This window comes from Molothrus ater, chromosome 17 (assembly GCF_012460135.2).
Source record: "Molothrus ater isolate BHLD 08-10-18 breed brown headed cowbird chromosome 17, BPBGC_Mater_1.1, whole genome shotgun sequence".
NCBI classification, from domain to species: Eukaryota; Metazoa; Chordata; class Aves; order Passeriformes; family Icteridae; genus Molothrus; species Molothrus ater.
Genome location: NC_050494.2, coordinates 10,826,878 through 10,847,602, shown reverse-complemented (window position 1 = coordinate 10,847,602; position 20,725 = coordinate 10,826,878). Strand labels below are relative to the sequence as shown.

At 42.0% G+C, this 20,725-nt stretch overlaps 1 protein-coding gene across 1 annotated transcript in view; it reads left to right on the top strand.

Annotated features, from left to right (window-relative positions):
* The window catches only part of CDH4 (cadherin 4), a 418,520-nt gene that overhangs the window by 264,095 nt on the left and 133,700 nt on the right, over positions 1-20,725 (top strand). The window contains exon 4 of the mRNA XM_036395496.2: positions 1,692-1,868. Within this exon, the coding sequence (XP_036251389.1) occupies positions 1,692-1,868 (177 nt within the window). The remainder of the gene's footprint in view (positions 1-1,691; positions 1,869-20,725) is intronic.

Sequence of the window (20,725 nt, the reverse complement as noted above, 5' to 3'; positions counted from 1 at the left end):
TTGTCTGTTCTGTGAAAATTCAGCTCTGGAACAGGCTTGTTTTTAAGTTTTGCAGTAAAAATAGCTGCATTTTGGCACAAATGCTTCCAGTCCTTGCAGCCAGTGGATGTCTGCCCTCCGGAGGTAGCAGAGATCAGAGCCATGACCAAGCTGTGAGAATGGGCTCCTTGCTGCTCTGCCCAGCTCTCAGTATCTCCAGCCTTCCTGGAGAAGGTCCACACAGCTCTGGAGCCACATCTCAGTTTAACTTTCATTTACTGTTTAGTTTTCATAGACTGTGTAGTCTGGAGGTGACTGCCTGTTTTTTTACTTCCCGATCAGGAATTGAAAAGTGCTAATAGATGGATTTGCATCAAACTAGAAGGCCTGAAGCAATGATTCTCGCTGAAATCAGTGCCTACAGATAACTGCTTGGAGGGTGTTTGGGTTTTTATGTTTGGAGTAAGACAAAAAGTTAATGTGGCTTAAAATGGCAGGAGCCTCAGAAAATGCTTTGATAGTTTTTCCTGTATTGCTCTTGTGTGTTGGGGCATTGGGTTTGGGGTTTTTTGGGTTTTTTTTTGAGAAAAATAGCTGAAAATTGTAACATTCTGAGAACAGTATTCCCACTGGATCTTACCTCAAATGAAAAGAATGTGACTTGCAGTCTTTGTGATTTATGAAAGTTTAAACATTTTCTGGTGGGAGTGCGGGTCACCATATGGTAACAAAAGCCCTTGCTAGTTATCTTTTCTGCAGACTTTCAGAAGTAATTGCTGGAATCCTAGAAGACCACAGAGTATTGAAGTATTGGGACTGCATAACCTCTGAAGAGCCTTCCCAAATCTACATTTCATTGATTCATCCATTCTATAAGGCATAAATTTTCTGATAGTGAGCCAGTCTCTCTAAGTCAAAACCATGGTCCCACCATTTCCATTTTATTCATAGCACTGTAAAATTTCCAACACCAAAGTATTCCATTCAGAGAATCCATAGTTTAAAAAAAAATCACAAAGAAGGACTCAAAGTCACACCAAATAATGAAAATTTATTGTGCCTGAGATGTATTACACTTCCCAGGCAGCATGGGGTGTGTATTTTGCGATTTGTGTTCAAAACCCAGCTCTCATATAAAGATCATATGTTATGAAGCACTAAAAATCTGAACTAATGCACCTTCACAGCCAAGGGGCTGACTCCCCGTGGCTGGGGTTGGGTTTGTGTGGCAGAATACCTTTGCAGAGCCACAGACTGCAGGGTTTTGTAGCCCTGCTCATGCTTAATACCAGACTATAATGATGCACCCATGACATGGACTGTAAAGGAATCCTCTCCCGTTTTTTGTGTTCTAGTATATTGCTCTTATGGGAAATTTTCAGCAACTTCTTTACTCCAGTTCTCTGCTGCATCTCCTTGCAGGTGGTGTAATGAAGACAATACATTCTGGCAGACATCTTGACTTGGGAGTGGCAGTTCCATTTATTCATGAATGTTTAGTTGATGAGGTGGTGTTAGGTCATAGCTTTGACTTGATGATCCGCGAGGTCTTTTCCAACCTAGCTGATTCCCTGATTCTGTGTTTCTGTGAAAAGGAAGCAGCAGCAGAGCTGCCGGTAAACACGCCGTGTCTTTGTTCCGTGTGGCTGTTGGACCGGTCCTAAGAAGCGAGGAAGAAGCTAACTGGCTGTGCTTTCTTGTTCCCCAAACAGCCCAGAGGAAGGAAGGCGCTGCCTGGGGAGCTGGTGCAGCAGCAGAGTGACACGCTGCTGCCCTGGCGGCAGCACCAGAGTGCCAACGGGCTGCGGCGGCAGAAGCGGGACTGGGTCATCCCACCCATCAACGTGCCCGAGAACTCCCGCGGGCCCTTCCCGCAGCAGCTGGTTCGGGTGAGTTCAAGCACAAAACACTCATCGTAGTGCTCATAGTGATGGTGATCTTGTGATGGCTCTGCTGAAGCAGTAGGGTGTGCGAGGCCTGGCTCAAAGCACAGGCTCTCTGCTCTCCCTCCCTCCTGCAGGAATTGGTTGCCTTTTCCATGCTGCTCCAAAGCTCCTCGCCCCAGTTTCCCTCCCCAGCTGACGGCAGCCTAATCGCCTCCTTCCAGCCAGTCCCTCCTGAGACGCTGGCACTGCTGCCAGCATGGCACTTTGCCCACGCTCTCATCCAAAAAGCTGCTGCAGGTGTAAAAGCTGGGCTGGGTGGCACCCAGCAACAAGGGTGCTGCATCCTTCCCTTGCCATCCCTTCCCTTGCCATCCCTCCCATCCCGCTGCAGATGCGCGGCGGCCCGGGGGAGGTTGGCTGCCTGCCGCCGCTGCAGATGGATCCGCCAGCCTCCCCTGTGTTGCTACTTTCTTTCTTCACAAGGATAATCTCTGAGATCAAGTTTACCCATGTGGTTTTTTGTGATGATTACGGGATGACAGGAAAAGAAAAGGAAGGGAAAAGGAGTGTTTTACAGAGACATTTGGTTGACTTATTGTTATTGTTGTTGTTGATAAGTGTTAGCGAAATGCAAACATGCGTTGCTATTCCTCTTGTGGGTGCTGGTTTGGGGTTTTTGGAGCAGTCAAATGATTAGCTGTAAAAAAAAAAAAAAAAAGTAAAACTCCTTGGCAGACATTTGCAGCTAGCTCTTCACTTGGAAGAAAATGGCAACAATATAAAAATTCAAAAGTTATTTCAAGTAGCAGTGGTGTGTCATTGGCATCCCTTCTCAGGAAGTTCATTTAGTCCTTTTGAAGCAGTGGCTGGATTCACATGAGTTTCATCATTACCTGTTTCTGTGTCTGGGAGGAAGGGGCATGTTCCCAATTCAACCAGGGATTGGATAAGCTTGGATTGTTGAAGTCATTTCTCTGTGCAATTAGGGAGTACAGTAAGGACTAAGAAGTACCAGGTGGCAAATATTCTTACGTCTGTCCTGGAAAACCAGGGAGGGAAGCCAGAGAGTCTTTGTGTGGTCAGCAGTGCAGGGTACAGAGTGACCCATTAATGTGTTGTCCTACTAAGCTGAAGAAATGTCTGAAGAGAAAAATAACCTGATGTGTCAAAAATGCCTTTCTCAATTAATAATTTAGATTAAATCCTGAATTCCTGTGAAAAATAAAGGGGAGTACTTGCAAAATGGACTTGTGCTCTCTTCCATTCCCTACCGATTTCTTTTGAGTTTTGACTCAACAGCAGGAGGACAACTTGGCACCAGCTTACCATGGCAAATTTGTTGATTTATAAGGACTGAAATTTCTGTGGCACTTTTTACCCTACAGTCTGGAGATGAAACAGAAGGACTCAACTATGCAAAATTCTAATATTAATGGAAACGACAAATAATAAATTTTATATAGGTACTGAAGAATTTATATTCATCATTTAGACTACCAGTAACCTTGGAAAGATAACCTGGCTTATAGAAATACAGAACTCCCAGATTTTCAGCAATATTTCAGCATTGCAGTTTCAGAATACAGATGCTAGAGGAAACACTGAAAATGAGGTGAAAATGGGGTAGGAAATAAAAAAAAAAAACAACTGGCTCACAAAGGGCTGTTTTCCTCTTCACCTGACATACAGAAAGCATCATAATGACAGGGAAGATCATACAGAGTGCAACTTGATTAAGCGTGAGACCCCTGATGTTTCAGGCTTGGGTTGAGTTTCTGCTCCTCTGCAGCATCTGGCCCTTTTGCCAGCCCTGAATGTGAAGCTTGGGTGATTCCTATCAGGAGTTACAGCTCCCTCCGTTAGACTTTGCTCTTTAATTATCCAGAATAGGACAAATCAACATCTTCAAAGACCAGCACTATCTGATTATTTCCATCCACATAATCTTCAAATTGCCCTGGAGCATTTTGCTGTCTCCTAGATCTAGGTGAGAGTTTTGATCTGATTTCCCGTGCTTTTGCTCGCTGGGCACTGAATATTTTTGTGTCCATCTGCTCACAAACTGGAACCAGAAGTGCACATGTGAAGTTGCAGCTCAGCTCTCATTTGTACAGAAGCAGGTCTGTCACCATTTTCTCTGCTGTTTTATATAAAACATTCAAACCTACCACTGGTTCTTGGACACTGAACTTTTTTTGGTCCAGAAGGACCAGCCTGAGTTTGCTTTTTGTAGGTATACTAATGAAAACCAGTCCCTCCACAGTGCTGTCTTTGGTTCTGGCTTCCTCCAAGGAGAGGAAGGGATGGCATGAAAAATCTCATCACTAAAAAACCAGAAAGCCCTACCAGAAGTACATTTTCATAGAACCACTTGCTGTTTGCGTTTTTATAGGTCAGACTAATTTGAAATGCATAGGCAAATCTTTCAGGTTCCCTCCTACTCCTGCTTCCTATTGTGAAGGAAAAAATTCCATTTTATGGAAGTTGATTAGTTACTTGTCAGTATTTTTAGCAAGGCTGTGCCTGAATGAAGTTTAAATCATAGCAAAGGTGAATGCAGCTTGATGGGAGCCACATACCTCGAAAGGCAGCCCTGTCTGGTTCAGCTGGGATCAACTGTAATTCTCTGCTCATTAAACCATTTCATTCTGATAAAATACGTTAAATGAAAAAGTTTTTAGAGAAAAAAAGAAAAAAGGAACATTATCCCTGCCAAAAAACCCCTTCTGTTAATTACAGGGTTTTTTTCTTTCTGTGGAATATCTGTGTCTGCTCATATACATCAACCACACTAACTAGGAAATGTGTTTCAGAAAAATAATAGCTGAAAAAATAATAATAGGAATTTCTAATTAATTTTGGCTGCTGAAAAGATTTACTTACTCTTTGAAGAGTTTAAATTAACATCTGACATTTATAAGCTAAAAAAAATTTGTTAGTGTATAAAAATGTTTTGTAAACTCTGCTTTTGTCTTTGAGCTGAGAAAACAGTTATCAAAATTTATTGATATATGCTTATTCATTTTGGAAACATTTATGAAAATCTTGAGTTTAATTTCCTTCTGCTTCACTTCCACCTTTGTACTAGGAATAATATTGTGCATGCTGTGAAATATTTCACTGTTGTGAGGCTAATTTCATTACTAATTGTCAGGTACTCTCATTATTATAACTGAAGTCCATAAAAATGCCTATTAAAAATACAAAAACAATATGAAATCCCCCTCCTTCTCCAAGCAAATGACTCATGCAGGCACACTGATCAGCTAAGATAATCTATTAAATAGTTGCACCCTTGCTGAGCTCTGTCTGTTTTCTCACTGACTCATCCTTTTTAGCTACACGCGTAGCTAATTCTTAATTATCTATTATCTAATTATCTATTAGCTTATCTTGTATTTCATCCTCTTTTGAACTTCAAAAAGAATCTCAGTTTTGGATCCACAAGCCAGTCTCCAGCTGCTTCTAATGGGAATCTTGACTCAGTTTTCAAGGCAGGTCTTGGTCCATCTCAATGGACTACATGAAAATAATTAATTTAAAAAAACAAGTCTTGTGCAGAGCTGGCCTTTGGTCATCTTTGACATGCTTAGATAATGGGCTCCTCTGTCAACCACTGCAACTATGTTCTCCTTTGTGAGAGCTCCAGACTTTCAGTTCATCTCCAGGACCTTTGCAGAGCTCTTAGGGCCTCCCATCTTGCACTTCATGGACCCTAATTTTTCCAGCTTGCCTTTATTAAGCATAAAACTGAAAAACGTATCATTTTCCTGTTAGATCTCTCATGATAAACAACTTGTTCATTCTCATTATACCAGCATGAAAATCCCCTGAGGATGACCAAGGCAGGATCTTGGTGCTCTCACAAGCTGCCTTGATTGCATGCCGCAGGCACAGCATGGGCTCCCGGATCCGAGCGCTGGTGATCTCAGCCACAAGAATACTGGAAATAACCTGATGTGTGTAACAGGGAGTAAGAGGGAAGGATGCATTTTATGTAAATTTAATCAGAAAGTCTTGAAGTGGCTTGGAAAGTTGGCAGAATATAATAGACCTGAAGACTCTTGTGTTGTTGCTCAGCAGAGGTGCCGTTGTTGGGTTGGGTTTCCAGCAGCACAGGGCATGTTAAGAGAGCAGAGGGCTCCTCTTGACACACTGCAAAACCCTGTGGTGGACTCATGGGTGGGTTTAGCACATCTTAAGCTATCCTGGGACATTGAATATTTAATGTGAAAAAAGTTGATAGCACACTTTCCAGCTCAACAGCCTGTTTGTGAGCCCCAGCCCACCCTGGCTCAGGAATTGGGTGAGACAGCTCTCCCAAAGTCTGAAATCCTGGTGCTGGAGACACACAAGGCACACTGAGCTGTGAAATCCCAGCCAGCTTGGACCATCAGCCCTCAGTGCTGCCATCTCCTTTGCTCCTCGTGACTGTTTCAGTGTGTGCCTTTGCACTGTTTTAAATAGTTTTATTGTAGGAAATCCCTCTTGCCTCCTCTATCACAGCGTTGCTCACTGCTGTGAAATTGGCAGTGCAGAATCCATTAGCTCCCAGCTGCAAGACAGATGGCATCTGTCTGTGGTGAGAGAAGGTTTGTTGAGAAAAGGCCTTGCAAATGCTTCCCAAAGGACATCAGACCTTACTTTTCCTGAGAGAGATGCAGACAGCATTGATTACAAATAGACCTAGATCTTTCTTGTTCTCCACAGAAACAGCTGTTTCTTTTGCCTTACCAGCCACACACACACTCAAAGAAAAAAAATTGCTAGTTCTGGCTCTCAGAGCACCTCACCTTTGTGATGCCCTGTGAGCATCATCAGCTGAAATTCAGAAATGAGGGGATTTGGTCTTTATTGTAACACTCAGAACAGGATAAGGAGCAAGCCCAGAGGGTAGAAAGGAAATGGGACATTGTGCAGGTTGTGGATCACTGGAGAGTCACAGCCTTTCTGTGAAAGATGGTTCAAGGATGTAGCTTGAGACAGCTCTCGATTCAACTGCGATTTCACACCACTAACCAACCTGGCACCAAAGAGGGAAAGATGAGCAGGAAAATGGGTCATTAATTGTTCATCTTGCCATGGTCTTGGGTCTGGTCAGTTTTGCCATTGATCTCTCCTCTGTGTGTGTGTTACCAAACCAGGACTCACATATGACTCACAGAATGAATGGACAAAGTGAAATATGACACAGTGCTACTCCCTTGATGTGTCCATTTGAAATTCCTTTAAAACCTACAGTCTGAAGTGAGTTCCTGAACATATTCCCTGCTATATGTACTGCTCAAAGGACATCCCTGATGATGCCGTTCTCATTCTCCAGCATTCACTGGAAGAGAAGGGCAGATCCTGATGTAAATCTGCCAGAGCTGGTGGGGCTACCCCAGTGTGTGCCTTTTGGGAATCTGGCTTGAAGGAAGCAGATGCCCAGTGCTTTATGGGCTTTCCATGCACACGCACATCCAGCATTATGGATTGAAAAGTGCAGCTACAGCATAAATGCTCCATTTAAAATTCTCTTACAACAGCATTCAAGCCTATACTGTAATTATACATATTGTATTTCCTTGTATTCAGACCCATAGGGAATTTATATTGTCCTTGCTAAAGCCAGAGGGACTGAAGGGAAGCAGTCATTTAATGATTCAGCTGTCTTGGGCTCTATGATTTAATCAATCATATGAAAGAAATTTTTAGATTCTTTGTGTTTAGAGTTCTCTTGTCTGAGCAGAAAATGTTCCCTTTTTGAATTGCTTTAATAGCTGTATTTATGCAGCTGAAAGTTCCTTAAGAAATGAAAGTAAAATCAAATTGCTGAGAATGCCTAGATAATTTATCGGAGAATATTCAATTAGAATATATTAATATTTTAGATTTCCATCATTAATTTAATATTCAGAGATTTAATTTAGTCGTTGAATTGCTGTAGTGCCATGCGTGGGTAGATTGTTAGGCTGAGTGCTTAAAACACCTGCCACAAATGGGTGAATCTCACTTTGATTCCCAAGAGCACAAATGCCTTTCTACTGACATAAGTCTTGCAGCAAAAACTCAGACGCTAAATCTTGCCTGTGCTCTGCGTTTTTCCATAATTGCAGAAAGGAATAATACAATCTTCTAGCAGAAATAAATGCAAGAGCCTGATTTATTTATGCATTCAAATCCAGACTGAGGGGGAATTTGGTGCTCTGTGGTTTTGAGTTTGTCAATGTATTACTGAAAAATTTCATTTTGCCAGACTGGCCTTGTCACTTACTCAAGGAGAACCATCGTAAGTGAGGTTGGGATTTAAAGGTGATTGACACTTTGCAGACAGATATCAAGGACTCCTATTGCCCAGTTCAGCTAAAAAAGCTGCCCTTGAGTTTTTGCCATTTTCCAGGATACTTTGGGAATAGTAACCTGAATGGGAAAATGCCCCACTAAGTCATAAAAAACCCACTAAGTCATAAAATGCCATTTGATTTGGAAGTGATAAATCTTTGAATGTAGCATCCCAGTTGCATGAAGGAAATGGAACCATTTTTAATTTCTCACACAGCATAAAAGCTGAGATTCTCAGAAGCTACTGGAAGCAGTGAGACTGCTCCCGCTGATTGGGAAGTATCAGCATGACATTTCAGAAGTCTCAAAAATCATTGATAATATTTATGATTAACTTAAAATCATTAATTTAGGGTACAGCAAGTCAGACTGGGAGGAGGCTGGGATAACAGACCTGTGGTCTGACCTTGTGGTTGATGGTTCAAACTGTTTTGCAGTCACTCAGCATCCCCTGAGGCAGTGGGGTAGGATATACCAGCAGAGGTTTGTGACCCTACTACCAATGACTACTGGTTAAATACAAATTGTAAGTGAGAGACAGGGCATGATAGAATTGTTTAGGTTGGGAAGGACCTTTAAGCTCCTCAAGTCGAGCTGTGATCCATACAGCCTTTGCTTGGGTATTTTTCCATGCAGGATCTGACTTTTTCACCCTGCCTGCATCACTGAGGATGGTCTCTCACAGATAAGAACCTGAGGCAGGGAAGCTGAGTGGCTTTGAGACCACAGAGCTGTTACCATGGCCATGGGCAGCACTCTCTGGTTATCAGCACCAGGGCCTGTCCTTGGGTTATTTGAAGAATCTCATAATGGACTCGGATTTTAATGGAGCAGTCAGAAATCTTCTGCTGATGGTTATAGTCAGTCAAATTATTCCATGTCTGAGCCCACCTGTGCATCAGGTCTGTTACACACAGCTCTGTTTCCATAGCCATGCAAAGGTGCTTCTCTGCTCTCTGCTGGCTCCCCACCAACTCCTCCTCCACCACCACCACCCCCATCCAGCCCACACCTTTCAGCTCCAGCTTCACATCAGGAGCAGGAGATTCAGGAAGAACAGAAGGATAACTACCCCTCGAATTGTCATCACAGGCATACTGCGAAAGAGTTCATCAGTCACTCCAAAGAGTATTTAGCTATAATACCCCATTGCACATATTGCAACATATCATTACCTCCCATCCTCTCCAGAAAGTGAGATAACTGTAATAGCCACTCAGGCTGGCTGTCATTACGTGTACAGGCAAAGGCAGGAAGGCATAGTCAGAGCTAATGCACACAGCTCATGAAAGCTATTGAAAATCTGTGAAGACAGTGTACACAAAAACAGTGGGTTAATTTGCTTAGAAAAGAGCTTTGGTTTTGCTCCTGCCTTTTCCAAAGTAAAACAGTAATAATGAAAAAAGCTGAGACAGAACAGGCAAAGAACTCACAGTCTGCCTCTTTGCTGCAGGAGTTCATTCTTTAACACTCGGCACCCACATTAGGTGAGTGTGGGACTTGGCTTCCTTGATGGGTTGAAATGGACTCCCAAAGACAGAGTGGTGCTGTGTGGGTGTGAGTTTGGATTTGCAGAATGATGGTGCACATATAACCTTGACAGCTAGGCTGTTGCTGAAATTCACTGTAGCAGGCTGGGATGAGATGGGAAAAGAAAAACCCTACAGTTCTTATTTCCTTAGTAGTGCATATGTTCTTGATAGTCTGCACCAATGAAGAATTAAATACAGCACCCTGGAATTTCAGATGTCAGCTTTTAAGATTTTAAAGAATTTACTCTTGGGCTAATTTTAAGCTCTCACTGCTGTGGTTAATTGTTTTTTATATAACAGCTGAGATTTTCAGTGATAAAGGTGTCACCATCCAAATCCTTTCTTAGCTGTCTCTAATGCAGGCTGATGAAAGATGTAAGCTCATGGCTACATGATGGGGCAGCAAAGAGTGGATATGCAGTAGTTTACCCATTTCATTAAAGGCCCCATTTCTTTGCAGTTTTTCCTTACCCATAATTCTTACCATATTTTTTTATAATTACCATATTTATAATAACATTCATATTTGTTGCTAATTTCCTTAATTTAAAGGACATTTTCCTCCTATCCGAACAGTTAGACTACTTAAAAAGCAAACAAACAAAACCTTGGATTATATTAAGGGAAACATTTTGCCCAAGGCAATTTGGATATCTGCAGATGGTGGTACTGAACATTTTGGCCCTAGTTCAGCAGAGATTTTAAGAATGTGCCTAAATTTGAGCCTTTAAGTAACTCCAGTGACTCTTCAGAATATATTTGTTGACTGGAAACTAAGGACATGAATAATGCCTTACTGGATTAATGCACCCAGCATTGTGCAGTACTAACCTTTTGGGCCATGTTTATAGTTTTTATTAGATTCCCAGTTTTAATTACACTTCTCTGAGTGTACTGGTAGCATACAGGGAGCCCACTCTCAGATGTGCACACGCATCAGCCTTTGCATGTGTCCTTTTTTTCCTAATAGATACCAGAACCTGCCTTGAAAAGCCACCCAGTAGACCTTGGTTGCATTTTTTTGGCATTGGGTAAAAAGAGCTGAATTCTTTCCCCTCCATGAGCCAACTCATGCATCCCATAAGAGCCCCCACAGCTGCTGAACCTGCCACATACTCATCCTTGTCATAATGACCACCTGGCCCTGCCCTCCCTGTGCAAAGTTTTACCTGAGGAATTCCCCTTTAGGAATCAGGTTTTGGAAACCAGGACCGATCCTCTGTGACTCAAGCTGTAAACTCCTAAACCTGGAAGTTTCTCATGGAAATATTAACAGACCCCTAAATGCCATAGTGCTGGTGGCATTGCTGGGACATTGGCCTTCCTGACTCCTCCTTCCACTCGTGATCTCTGCTCATTTTAATCAAAACATCATGGTCTGAGGAGGGTTTTGTATCTGTGCTTGGGTTTTTAGCCCTTTTGGGATGTTTTTCAGTTGACTTACTTGTTTGATTTGTGCTTCGAGGCTTTGTGAGCTGTAACATTTATTTAAGCAAAGAACTTAATTTTCTTGTCATTAAAAGAGGGACAGTTTAAGCAAGAAGAAAAACTGTGTGGGCTTGTTGTTTCTAAGAAATGAAAGGCGTGCATTGTGTTGTGACAAGATTGGACATGGAGCCCGTGGTTTGAACCTTTAGGGGAACTGGTAGTGCATGTGCCCCTCTGCTAGTTAAACTCCTCTGTGGAAAAGGCAGAGCTGCAGTGTCCCCATTAGTGCAGGACTATGAAAAATTCAGTGGGAATGGCCAATTTTCCTTATTTCCAAGTCACTATAAAAAGCTATGGCAGCTAAAAGGCAGAGTTTCTGACCACACTGTGAGCGATTTGGAGTTATTTCTGAAGTAACATCACTGGAAGGGGAGCATATTAGTAGAGGGAGGAAAGCAAACTAAGATTAAGGATCTGCACTAAAAAGTGTTGCTAGTTAATCCAAGCCCTCAGAAGGGATTTGTGTGAGTTGGAAAACAAAAATAAATGTTTGGCCAGCTTTCATTTTCAGTGGTGTGGTTTGCAGTGAAGTGATGACATAATTTACTTACCAGTAAGTGGCATTCAACTGCCTCTAACAAAAAGAAATTACAGTAGAAGAATCAGAAATCATCAGAGCATAAATCTTTCATGGAAGATTATAGCAGTTATTTATTATTTGAAAGCAAAGAATTGAGAAGCAAGGTGGCATTTTCTTTCAGTCATGGGAAATGCATCCTGTAATGTCTCGATGGAAAAAAGGAAAATGCTGCACCAAAGTGTTCCCATTCAGCTCAATGGCGAAAGCACTATTCGTTAGCATCTGGTTTTGCAGGGAAACTCCTGTTAAGAGAGGAATTTAAATAGTGGAGGAAGCATTTCCAACAACTGTCTGGGCTTACCGAATATTTTTCAGACAGTGTTATGTTTATGGCACAGGTTTTTGTATGCAAAAGGAAAAGGCAATTCAGAATTTATGAAACAGCTGCTGTGTCTTTTGAGCACCTAAGGGACAGGATGACACAACACATATGTATTTCTGAAGTCATTGGAAAGAAACAACCCAACAACTTTCTGTACTTCCTTTTGAACTGCAACCCATGGTATCTGCAAGCATTAAAACATTTTCTTTTAATTTTTTAATTAGACATGAATACAAAATGTAACATTTGGGTATAACATGCTATTAGGAAACCAGCTCTTTTTCTCCTCCTTCTGTATCCATTCAGTTGTTAAATGTCCCCCCTCCCTTCCTTTTTTTTTTTAACCTCTTGTTCTTAATGAGACTTCCTCCTTCTCCCCATGCATCTTTATGTAGGCAACCTTAGTTCTTGATTAATCAGTAATTAGGGAAGGAGTCATACTGATTTCAAGGCTTCAGTAGCATACTCTCCAGCTGAAATTCAAAACTAAAATCTGAAGGGAAGCCATAGTGTCAATATTATGCTCTGTCTAACCATATGATGACAAAAATCACATCAGAGTCAGACCAGGCATATCTATTTATATAGGCACAAATCTGTCCTGCTTGATATCGAGTGTAACACAATCATAATTCTCTCCCACGGCTGCTTTCTCACACATTCCCTGCCTTTGTCACCATCAGCATTCAATATTTCGCCTTAAAGTTTACTACACCCTCTGTCATCTCATCTGACACGAGCTTCGCTTCACTCTTCACTCCGTGTTTGCTGAGCAGTTAGGGCTCAATTCAAAGTTTAATGAGCCCTCGTTAACCTCCATGAGCTTTGGATCAAACCCTTGTAGTCTAATATGGAAATAATGTCGGGGTATTTATGGAGTTAAAAGCTGCCACACAGTGGTCTGAGGATAAAGTCACTGCAGGCGGGCGGCTTAATGGGGTATTAATTGGATAGAGGGTGTTCATAAGTACTGAGCACTGAGTGTGGATGTTGCTGAAAGAAGGGAGTAAATGCTGAGTGGTGTGATCCTAAACTAAGGTTGAGGTTCCCTTTGCATCTGTGCTGTAGCTCTGTTTCAGCCTTTGTGGGGTTAATGCCGATGGGGAAGAGTTTTCTGGCCCAGGTTGATGGGTGCTGTCACTCACAGGTCATCTTCCCTCTCCTCCTCCTGCTCTGAAGTTGTGCCTGTCTTGGCTCCGTCAAAATCATTCTTCCAGAAATTAACTGTTAGCAAAAAGGTGGTGTTGCTGGAAAGGAGATGCTAATTCCACACCACAGCTCTTGCGTTTCCTCTTTTTCTCTTCTCTGGGGTGAGGTGCTTTCAACACAGCATTTAAAGTGACCCAAAATGTTGTGTTGCCTGAGCTCTTGGTGCCAGTCAGCCCCCAGCAAGGCTGTCTCTCTGTTCCTGTGGACTGCTTGGGATATTCCCTGGGGCTCTGCTGATCAACAACCTCGACCAAGTCACGTCAAAGCAGCATATATTCAATATTTCAGTCTATTCCCTTGGGTTTACCTTTTTGGTACCCAAAATACTGTTAATTCTTGGAGAAGCTCCATTTCTTCCTTAGGCATTGTGCAGAGGATGACCAAGAACAGCAAAGAATTAGTCCTTGTTGGCACAGGATAGCTGGGTCCCTTAGCAGATCCTGCCACATGCCCAGGGCCACCACAGCAGGGATACCAGGCTGCTGCTGCCCCTTCTGAGCTGATCCTGCCTGTGCAGGGCGGAGGGTTTGGGAGCTGTGGCATCATCTCTTCACCAGAGAAGTGGGACTGATTCCTTTCATTTATTTATCTTAGATATTCTCTGTGCTTCTTGCCTTTTCGAAGAGCTGTTCCTTTCCTTCTGTGAAGCCACAGATGCAGCACATCCTGTCTTCCTCCATTGCAGCCAAGTGCTTTTCCCTTTGGGCTGGTGACAAGTCACTTATTTCCTCCATATAGCTAAGGAAAAAAAAGAACAATCACATATGCAACCATTACAGAAATGTTTTTCTGGAAACTCTCAATCCATATCTCCATAAGACATGTCCCCATTCTCTATCATTTCTAAGCAAAAGGCTGTGTAATAGCTGTCTCTGTTCTGCCTGTGTGCCAGCCTGCAGTTCCTGCCTATCCTAATCCCATATGGGAACGAGGCTTGAACATATATGCTAGGAAAGGTTATGAAATTCTGCTTGATTGGCTGCTCTCCTTTTTATTCTTCAATTGATTAAGCAGCTGCTAAAATAAGCCTTCCATTGGAGGAGTTCCATAATGCCCTCCCCTCTAGAGCAGTACTGCAGCCTATTTACCTCCCTTCTTTGTGTCTACACATTTCCAGTTCTTGTCTCCTGTTCCACATTTCGGGTCTTGCTTTCACAGTTTTGTTTTTGCTGTAGCGTGTTCCAATCTTTCCAGACATTTTTTCTGTCTCAGGTGGTCCCTGTGCCAGGATCAGGAGTCACTCACAATCCCTGGAAACTGTGAGGTTGGCTGAAGTCTTGGCTGTCTCGTTTCTTGTACCATCAGTTCCAAACCTTTCTTCTCAGTTGGAAATATTTAAAAAAAAAAAAAAATAAAAAACCACACAAACACCTAGACTTGTGGTGTCTCCAGAAATTGAGAATGTAAATACAGAGCAATCTGTGATGAAACCTGGAGCATTCCCACTGTCATCTCTCCATGGATTTATGTACCAGTTAAATGCGTTTTTCCTACAGGACAGTGTGGGTGGAAGTGTGGACATTTCACAACCGAGGGTGTTGCTTTAAGGGCTGAAACAAAGTGTGGGAGATTTCATTAATCTTTTCCATTCAGTTTTTCTGATTGAGCTTTTTTTATTTGTAATTATATGTCTGTCTGATTGAGAAAGCTATTTATCCCTTCAATGATGAATTATCAAGAAGAAAGGATGGACAGGATGCTTTTAAAGCCTTTCAGCCCCATAGTTGTAGCCACTTATACTGATAGCTTGCACTGGAAAATGGAATGTGAATCAGAGAAAACATGGGAAATAATAGGAGGAAAATTCAGAATCCATTTCTGATGAGTTTATATTAAACCCAAAGATCTTCCACTTCATAGAGAAATTATTTAAGTTTTATGCAGCTTTTGAGATTATGACAAGCTGAACAACTTGTTCTGGCTTGGTGCTCAAGCACCATATGGTACTACTTCAGCAATTTGATGTGATATTATGAATAAGAGTGCATGAGTAGTGAAATGTTTGGGGTTTTTATATCATATTGGCCTTCTGCAATAGACATTAAAAATGAATTCTGTTTAGAGTAAGGGAAGGGGGGAAAAAAACCCAGACCTGCAGGTTTCAATAGCATAATTGCAGCAAGCAAGTGGAAAATGAATCTGTGGTGATTAGGAAACCAGTTGCTGACAGCATCTCTTGGACAGGTGGGGATAACCCGTGTTCTACAGGCCCTGTTCTCCTTTAGGTTTTCTCTGGTACAATGCTTGTATTATCTTTAAGGAAAAATCTTTATATGCTATTATCTGTGTTCAGGGTTAGTGGTTTGCAAATGATTGTTATGCAAGTGGAAATTGACTTTGTGTGTAGAAATAAAATCTTAGGCTAAGCTTGTAATCTCAGACAAGTATATGGAAGCAATAGTCAGCAAAAGATAATGATAAAATCTCAATATCCCCGTCTGAGGAAAGGCCATCACTCTTCCTTGTGTTTCTTGTCCACTAGTAAGGAAGTTGCTTCCTCAAATCTTGTTGCTAAAAGTAGTTCATGGATAGCAGGATGTGACTGCTGGTTTTGGAGGATGAAGTAAGTGGAGATAGGAGGTCTGGTACAACTCACAGGCAGTGGTCTCCCTTACTGTGTCAGTATGTACTGAATTCTAAAGAGAAAACAAATCCCACCCCTACCAATACATATGTATATTTTTATATATGTGAGAGATTTGAACTAATGGCATGTGTAAATCATACATCTGGTGTGCCCAGAGAGGTTGGGACTGGTCCATCAGTACTGATCTCATGGGAGGAACCTCTGGGAGGCAGAGGGTGGCACGGGCTCTGCCTGAGGATTCACTGGAATAACTAGTGGGACTGAACACCTGCCTGGAAAATTTGGCTCAGTTTCTTACTCTGAATTACAGCTACATTAGTAGAATTTTAAGAGACAAATGCTGCTTTGAACACAAACTGTTCATATGGAAAAATGTCTGATTTTTATAGTAATTTTGGGATTTGTCTTGTCTGGATATTTCCCTAAATTTGTTTTTCAAATGGCTTTTGGTTCAGAATGGAGCTTTAGTTTGTAGTGTGGATAGTGCCTCCATTCCACAGAGCTGACTGGTTTTCACTAGCTGCTTTGCATTGTTTTTTTTTTTTTACCCTGAGAATTTCTTTCTTCTTGTTCTTAATATACTCCCAGTCGGAATTTAGTTTCTGGAAAAAAAAAGAAATCTTTCATCGCTGCAGTGATTTTTAGCGGTTGTATCCTTTTATGCATCATTCTCACACAGTGTGAACATTTTAACCTTTTCTTAATTATTAGCATTTCCATTCCTGCTGTTCATTAATCTGTGCTGGGCAAGGACCATGATGTGTTGCCCAAGGATGCGGCCGTGGAGCTGCTCAGCTCCTGCTCTGTGGAAGCCTCAGCCTACAGAGATTTTCATGGAGCATCTACCATTTCACTTTTGAAGCCTGAACTTAGGACTGATCTATTTATTTTTTAATGGATAGGTTGGCTCACTGTCCTGCTGAGTTTATCTGCTTTAGTTATGTATGTGAAAATGTTGTATAAATCCAAGCTGCTGCTGACTGCACTCGGATAGTAAACGGCGCACAGCAGATCCTTACCACAAGTACACAGAACCAGTTATTCCTGACACCTGCTAAAATCTAAAACAAGAAACTGATAGAAATTAAGCAGTAAATTACCCAACAAAAGTTAAGGTCCAGCCTCTCTTCCTCTGGCTCCAGTTCTCACTTAAAAATGAAATTGTGGCTGCATCTACCTGCATTTTCTCCTCACATATTTAGTAGTACGTGCTCTCAGACTTCAGTTCACAACTGAATTGCAGGCACAAATGCTGCTGATGCCAGGGGAGCCTAAATGACTCTGCAAAAGTCAGAAAGGAAATCCAGGGTATACTTGAGAGCAGACTCTCCCAAATCCCCCAAGTAATCCCTCCACCTTAGATTTTTTGCATTTCCTCTGGAGTTGTTAAGATGTTGCTGGTGGTAACTTGAGCTGATAGATATTTCTACAAGATCTAGTTTTAAAAATAACATCCAGCCAAACTGAAACTTATGTCAAGTGTTCACATTCCATAATGTTTTCAGTAGGATTATACTTCTCATAATCAGCAAAGGCCATAGTTTTCAGAACGTGACTGTATTTTGGCAAAATTAAGATTCTAATATTTATGTAGGTTTTGTTCTTCATTAATTTTCTGCAGATAAAGCAAAAATCCCACTTTGTAAATGGCTTTTATTTAGAATACAGTTCAGTGGTGCTTCTGGAATATTGGTTTGTAATTCTCATATTCATTTAACCCCAGCTATATGTAGTGAAAACATAACCACTTTCCTCTTGGTTAGAATATAATACTTAGTGTTTTTTAAGTCTAGTACTGGGCAAACTGTGCTGGGTTTTATGTTGATGATAAAGCTTTAATTGCACTTCTGAAATCCTCATCATCTGTAAAGCAGTACCACTAAGCTAAATGGGAACATCATCCCATAAAAACCAGGCAGCCTGGAGTATGATTAAGAGACAGTAATTTTTCCTTATTCGGACCAGCATGGTTTCAGTTTTCGTACTTTGCTTTCCAACACTTCACCACTGCTCACACACATGTATTCCCTACCACCGTCCAAGGATTTCCATACAGACTCCTAAATTCATCCTCTCCCTCCTTGCATGGAAACAGCAAAAACTCTACAAACAGGCTTTAATTTCCCCAGGATTCCTCTGCAGCCAGGCCGCGTTGAACAGCTCGATGGCTTGGTGGGCCCGCGGCGTTTTGCGCGCGTTGCCGTGAACAGGAGGTGACGAGGAGGTGGCACCACCTGGAGAGAAGTGGCACCAGGTGGCAAAGAGGTGGCACCATGTAGCAAGAAGGTGGCACCATACAGAGAGAAGGTGGCACCACATTTTGAGAAGGTGGCACCACGTGTCCTTTTCAGGGAGGAGCAGTTTGACCCTCGGCTCCTTGTTTCCATGCCTGATGTGGGGAGCTGCTGTACATACAGAATGACATTGGCTGCGTGGCAGCAAAACAAGAACGTCTTGAGAGTTCTTAGCTAGTGGGAAATGGGAAGAGGAAAAATGTGAATATTGTTAAAAATCCACTTTCTTGGGCAGGTGCTAAAGCTGCACCTGTCAGTGAGCACTAATAGGGCTTAGTTCACATGACTGAGCATTACTCAGGGGAGATTTTGGGCCAAGTTTCCATCCTTGCCAACAGTTTCTTTCTCCACTGTAATTCATTAATTAGCAGCTATACCTGTTTACATAATGAAGTGTCGGAGAGCTTTTATCAGTGTGTTGCCATCTGAAATGTCACAGTGTTCTCTTGATCAGATTAGAAATGTCTGACCAGAGAGTCCCCGGTATTTCAGGGCATTGCATGTGACTCACGAAAGGGAACAGTCAATGATGGTGACAGTGAAAGAGCCAGACCAGGCACATTTTCTACAGTGTAACTTCCTAATGCTCAAATATTTGAAAGTAAAAAAAAATTAATACTTTCGTGCATTCAGTGTGTAAATTTTAACTTATGTTCTCAATTGAGATGTTTTAATTCTGTTGCTCTCTCGTGCTTAGAAATAAAAAACTAGCCCAGACTCCAGCCGTGTTAGACTCCTAACCAGTTTATAATAAATGTGGAGATGCCAGGATTACCATCCCCACATGTGGAGCACAGCATATGGTACCTATGTAGCAAAATACAGCTTGCACTGGGGTCCTGGTAATAAATTTCTATAGGTATGTACATATAGACTCCTGTAACACTGGTTGGAGAAAGATGCAGAGCTGCCATCATGGAGTATATTTAGATGGGATTTTACTTTCTCTTTGTCAAGGGTCTGTCTCTGTTGTGATGTGATTGGAGATTAATTTCAGTGAATATTAGTATTTAAAAGGATTTTCCCCTCATCTTTCCCTTAATCCCTTTTTGCTGAATGTATGCTTCATTTCATTCTGTTCTGTGCTGAGATTTGTTGAAAGGGATGGGGAAGAGTTTGTATTTCCCTTTTTGGCAGCCTGAGCTCTATGTGGTTTGTGTGAATTCTTCTTTCAGGAGAGAACGTTTAAAGGCAAGAACTCCTCTTTGTGCCTGTGGAAGGGTAAAATCAAGCCTCTCCTACAGCGCGTTTCAAAGCGTTTCACTAGGAAACAAGAGCATTTTGCATTCACATATCCTAACCAGGATTCATTTTGAAGAGGCTTGAAGGCAGTGACAAATAGAGGGATTTTATAATGTGTAACTCGGCTGAACTGCCAGGGTTCTGCAGAGAGGCATCCTTTGTGCAGAGCTAAAAATGTCATAGGCTAGAATGAAGTAATAGCATAAAGTAAATTTCTGAGATTTTCCTTTAAAAATATGCTTCGAGTATTCACAATAGAGCTGTGCTTTTAAAGCAGTCAGACCTATCCCCTAGAGATTAATTAGTAGTACAATGCTTGATTTTGAAAAGGAGAAGATGGTAAAGGTGGCTGCATTGAAAATCTTATCAAATGTCTTGAAAATGCATGGAGAGATTCAGCAGCAAGAACACTCTGCAAGGGAGCAGAAGGATGTCCAGAGACACACAAACCCACTGTGGAGAAGGTGGCATCACCCTGTTGGGTTTAGCACAGGTTCTCTTTGGCACACAGGCTCTGCTCAGCCCCTCCATATCCATTTTGGAACTCCCACATCAGTGGTGCTTTCCTTTCAGTCTGAGGATTGTCCTGTCCTCTGGCCATCACAGCAGAGCTGTAGGGCGAGACACCAAATCCTCCCCGTGCTCCAACCTCTGCCATCCTGAGAAAACAGGGTCAGGATCTGATCCCAAAATATGTTACTGTTGAACTTGGCTGTTAGTCCAGAAGGAAGAAACAATATCAGACCAAAGAGCTCAGCTTTGTGAAGGGTTTAACGCGCTCTTACAGTGACCTCCTGTGGAACAGAGCAGACACCTTGGTGCCCTGCACTGGGGCACTGACGCTTTTCCCAAAGCCCACGGGCCCCTCACATCCTGCATGGCTCTGCCAAAGACTCCCACACCTTTCCTTACTCTTCTCAGGCAAGACGTGGATTCCTTTCTAGCTGAATGAACTCTCACCTTCAGAACAGACATCTCTGATCAGTGTTTCAGAGCCACAGGCTGCTCAGTGTGTGCAAGGCCAGCGCCAGCACTTGCCTGCAGCCATTCAACTACCCAACCTTGTTCTTTGCATGATGGTTTTAATAAATTTTATATCAGTTTTAATATCATGAGTATTTCATTTACAAGGTGATGATGTGTTTGTAGAGCATGCAATGCATTTCATTTAGCAGTTACATGCACTGAGGGATGCATTGAATAAAATATTACTTTAAAATTAGATGATTTCTTTAATTCTATATACAGGCTCTCTGGGTTAATACATATTGCATCTAACTCA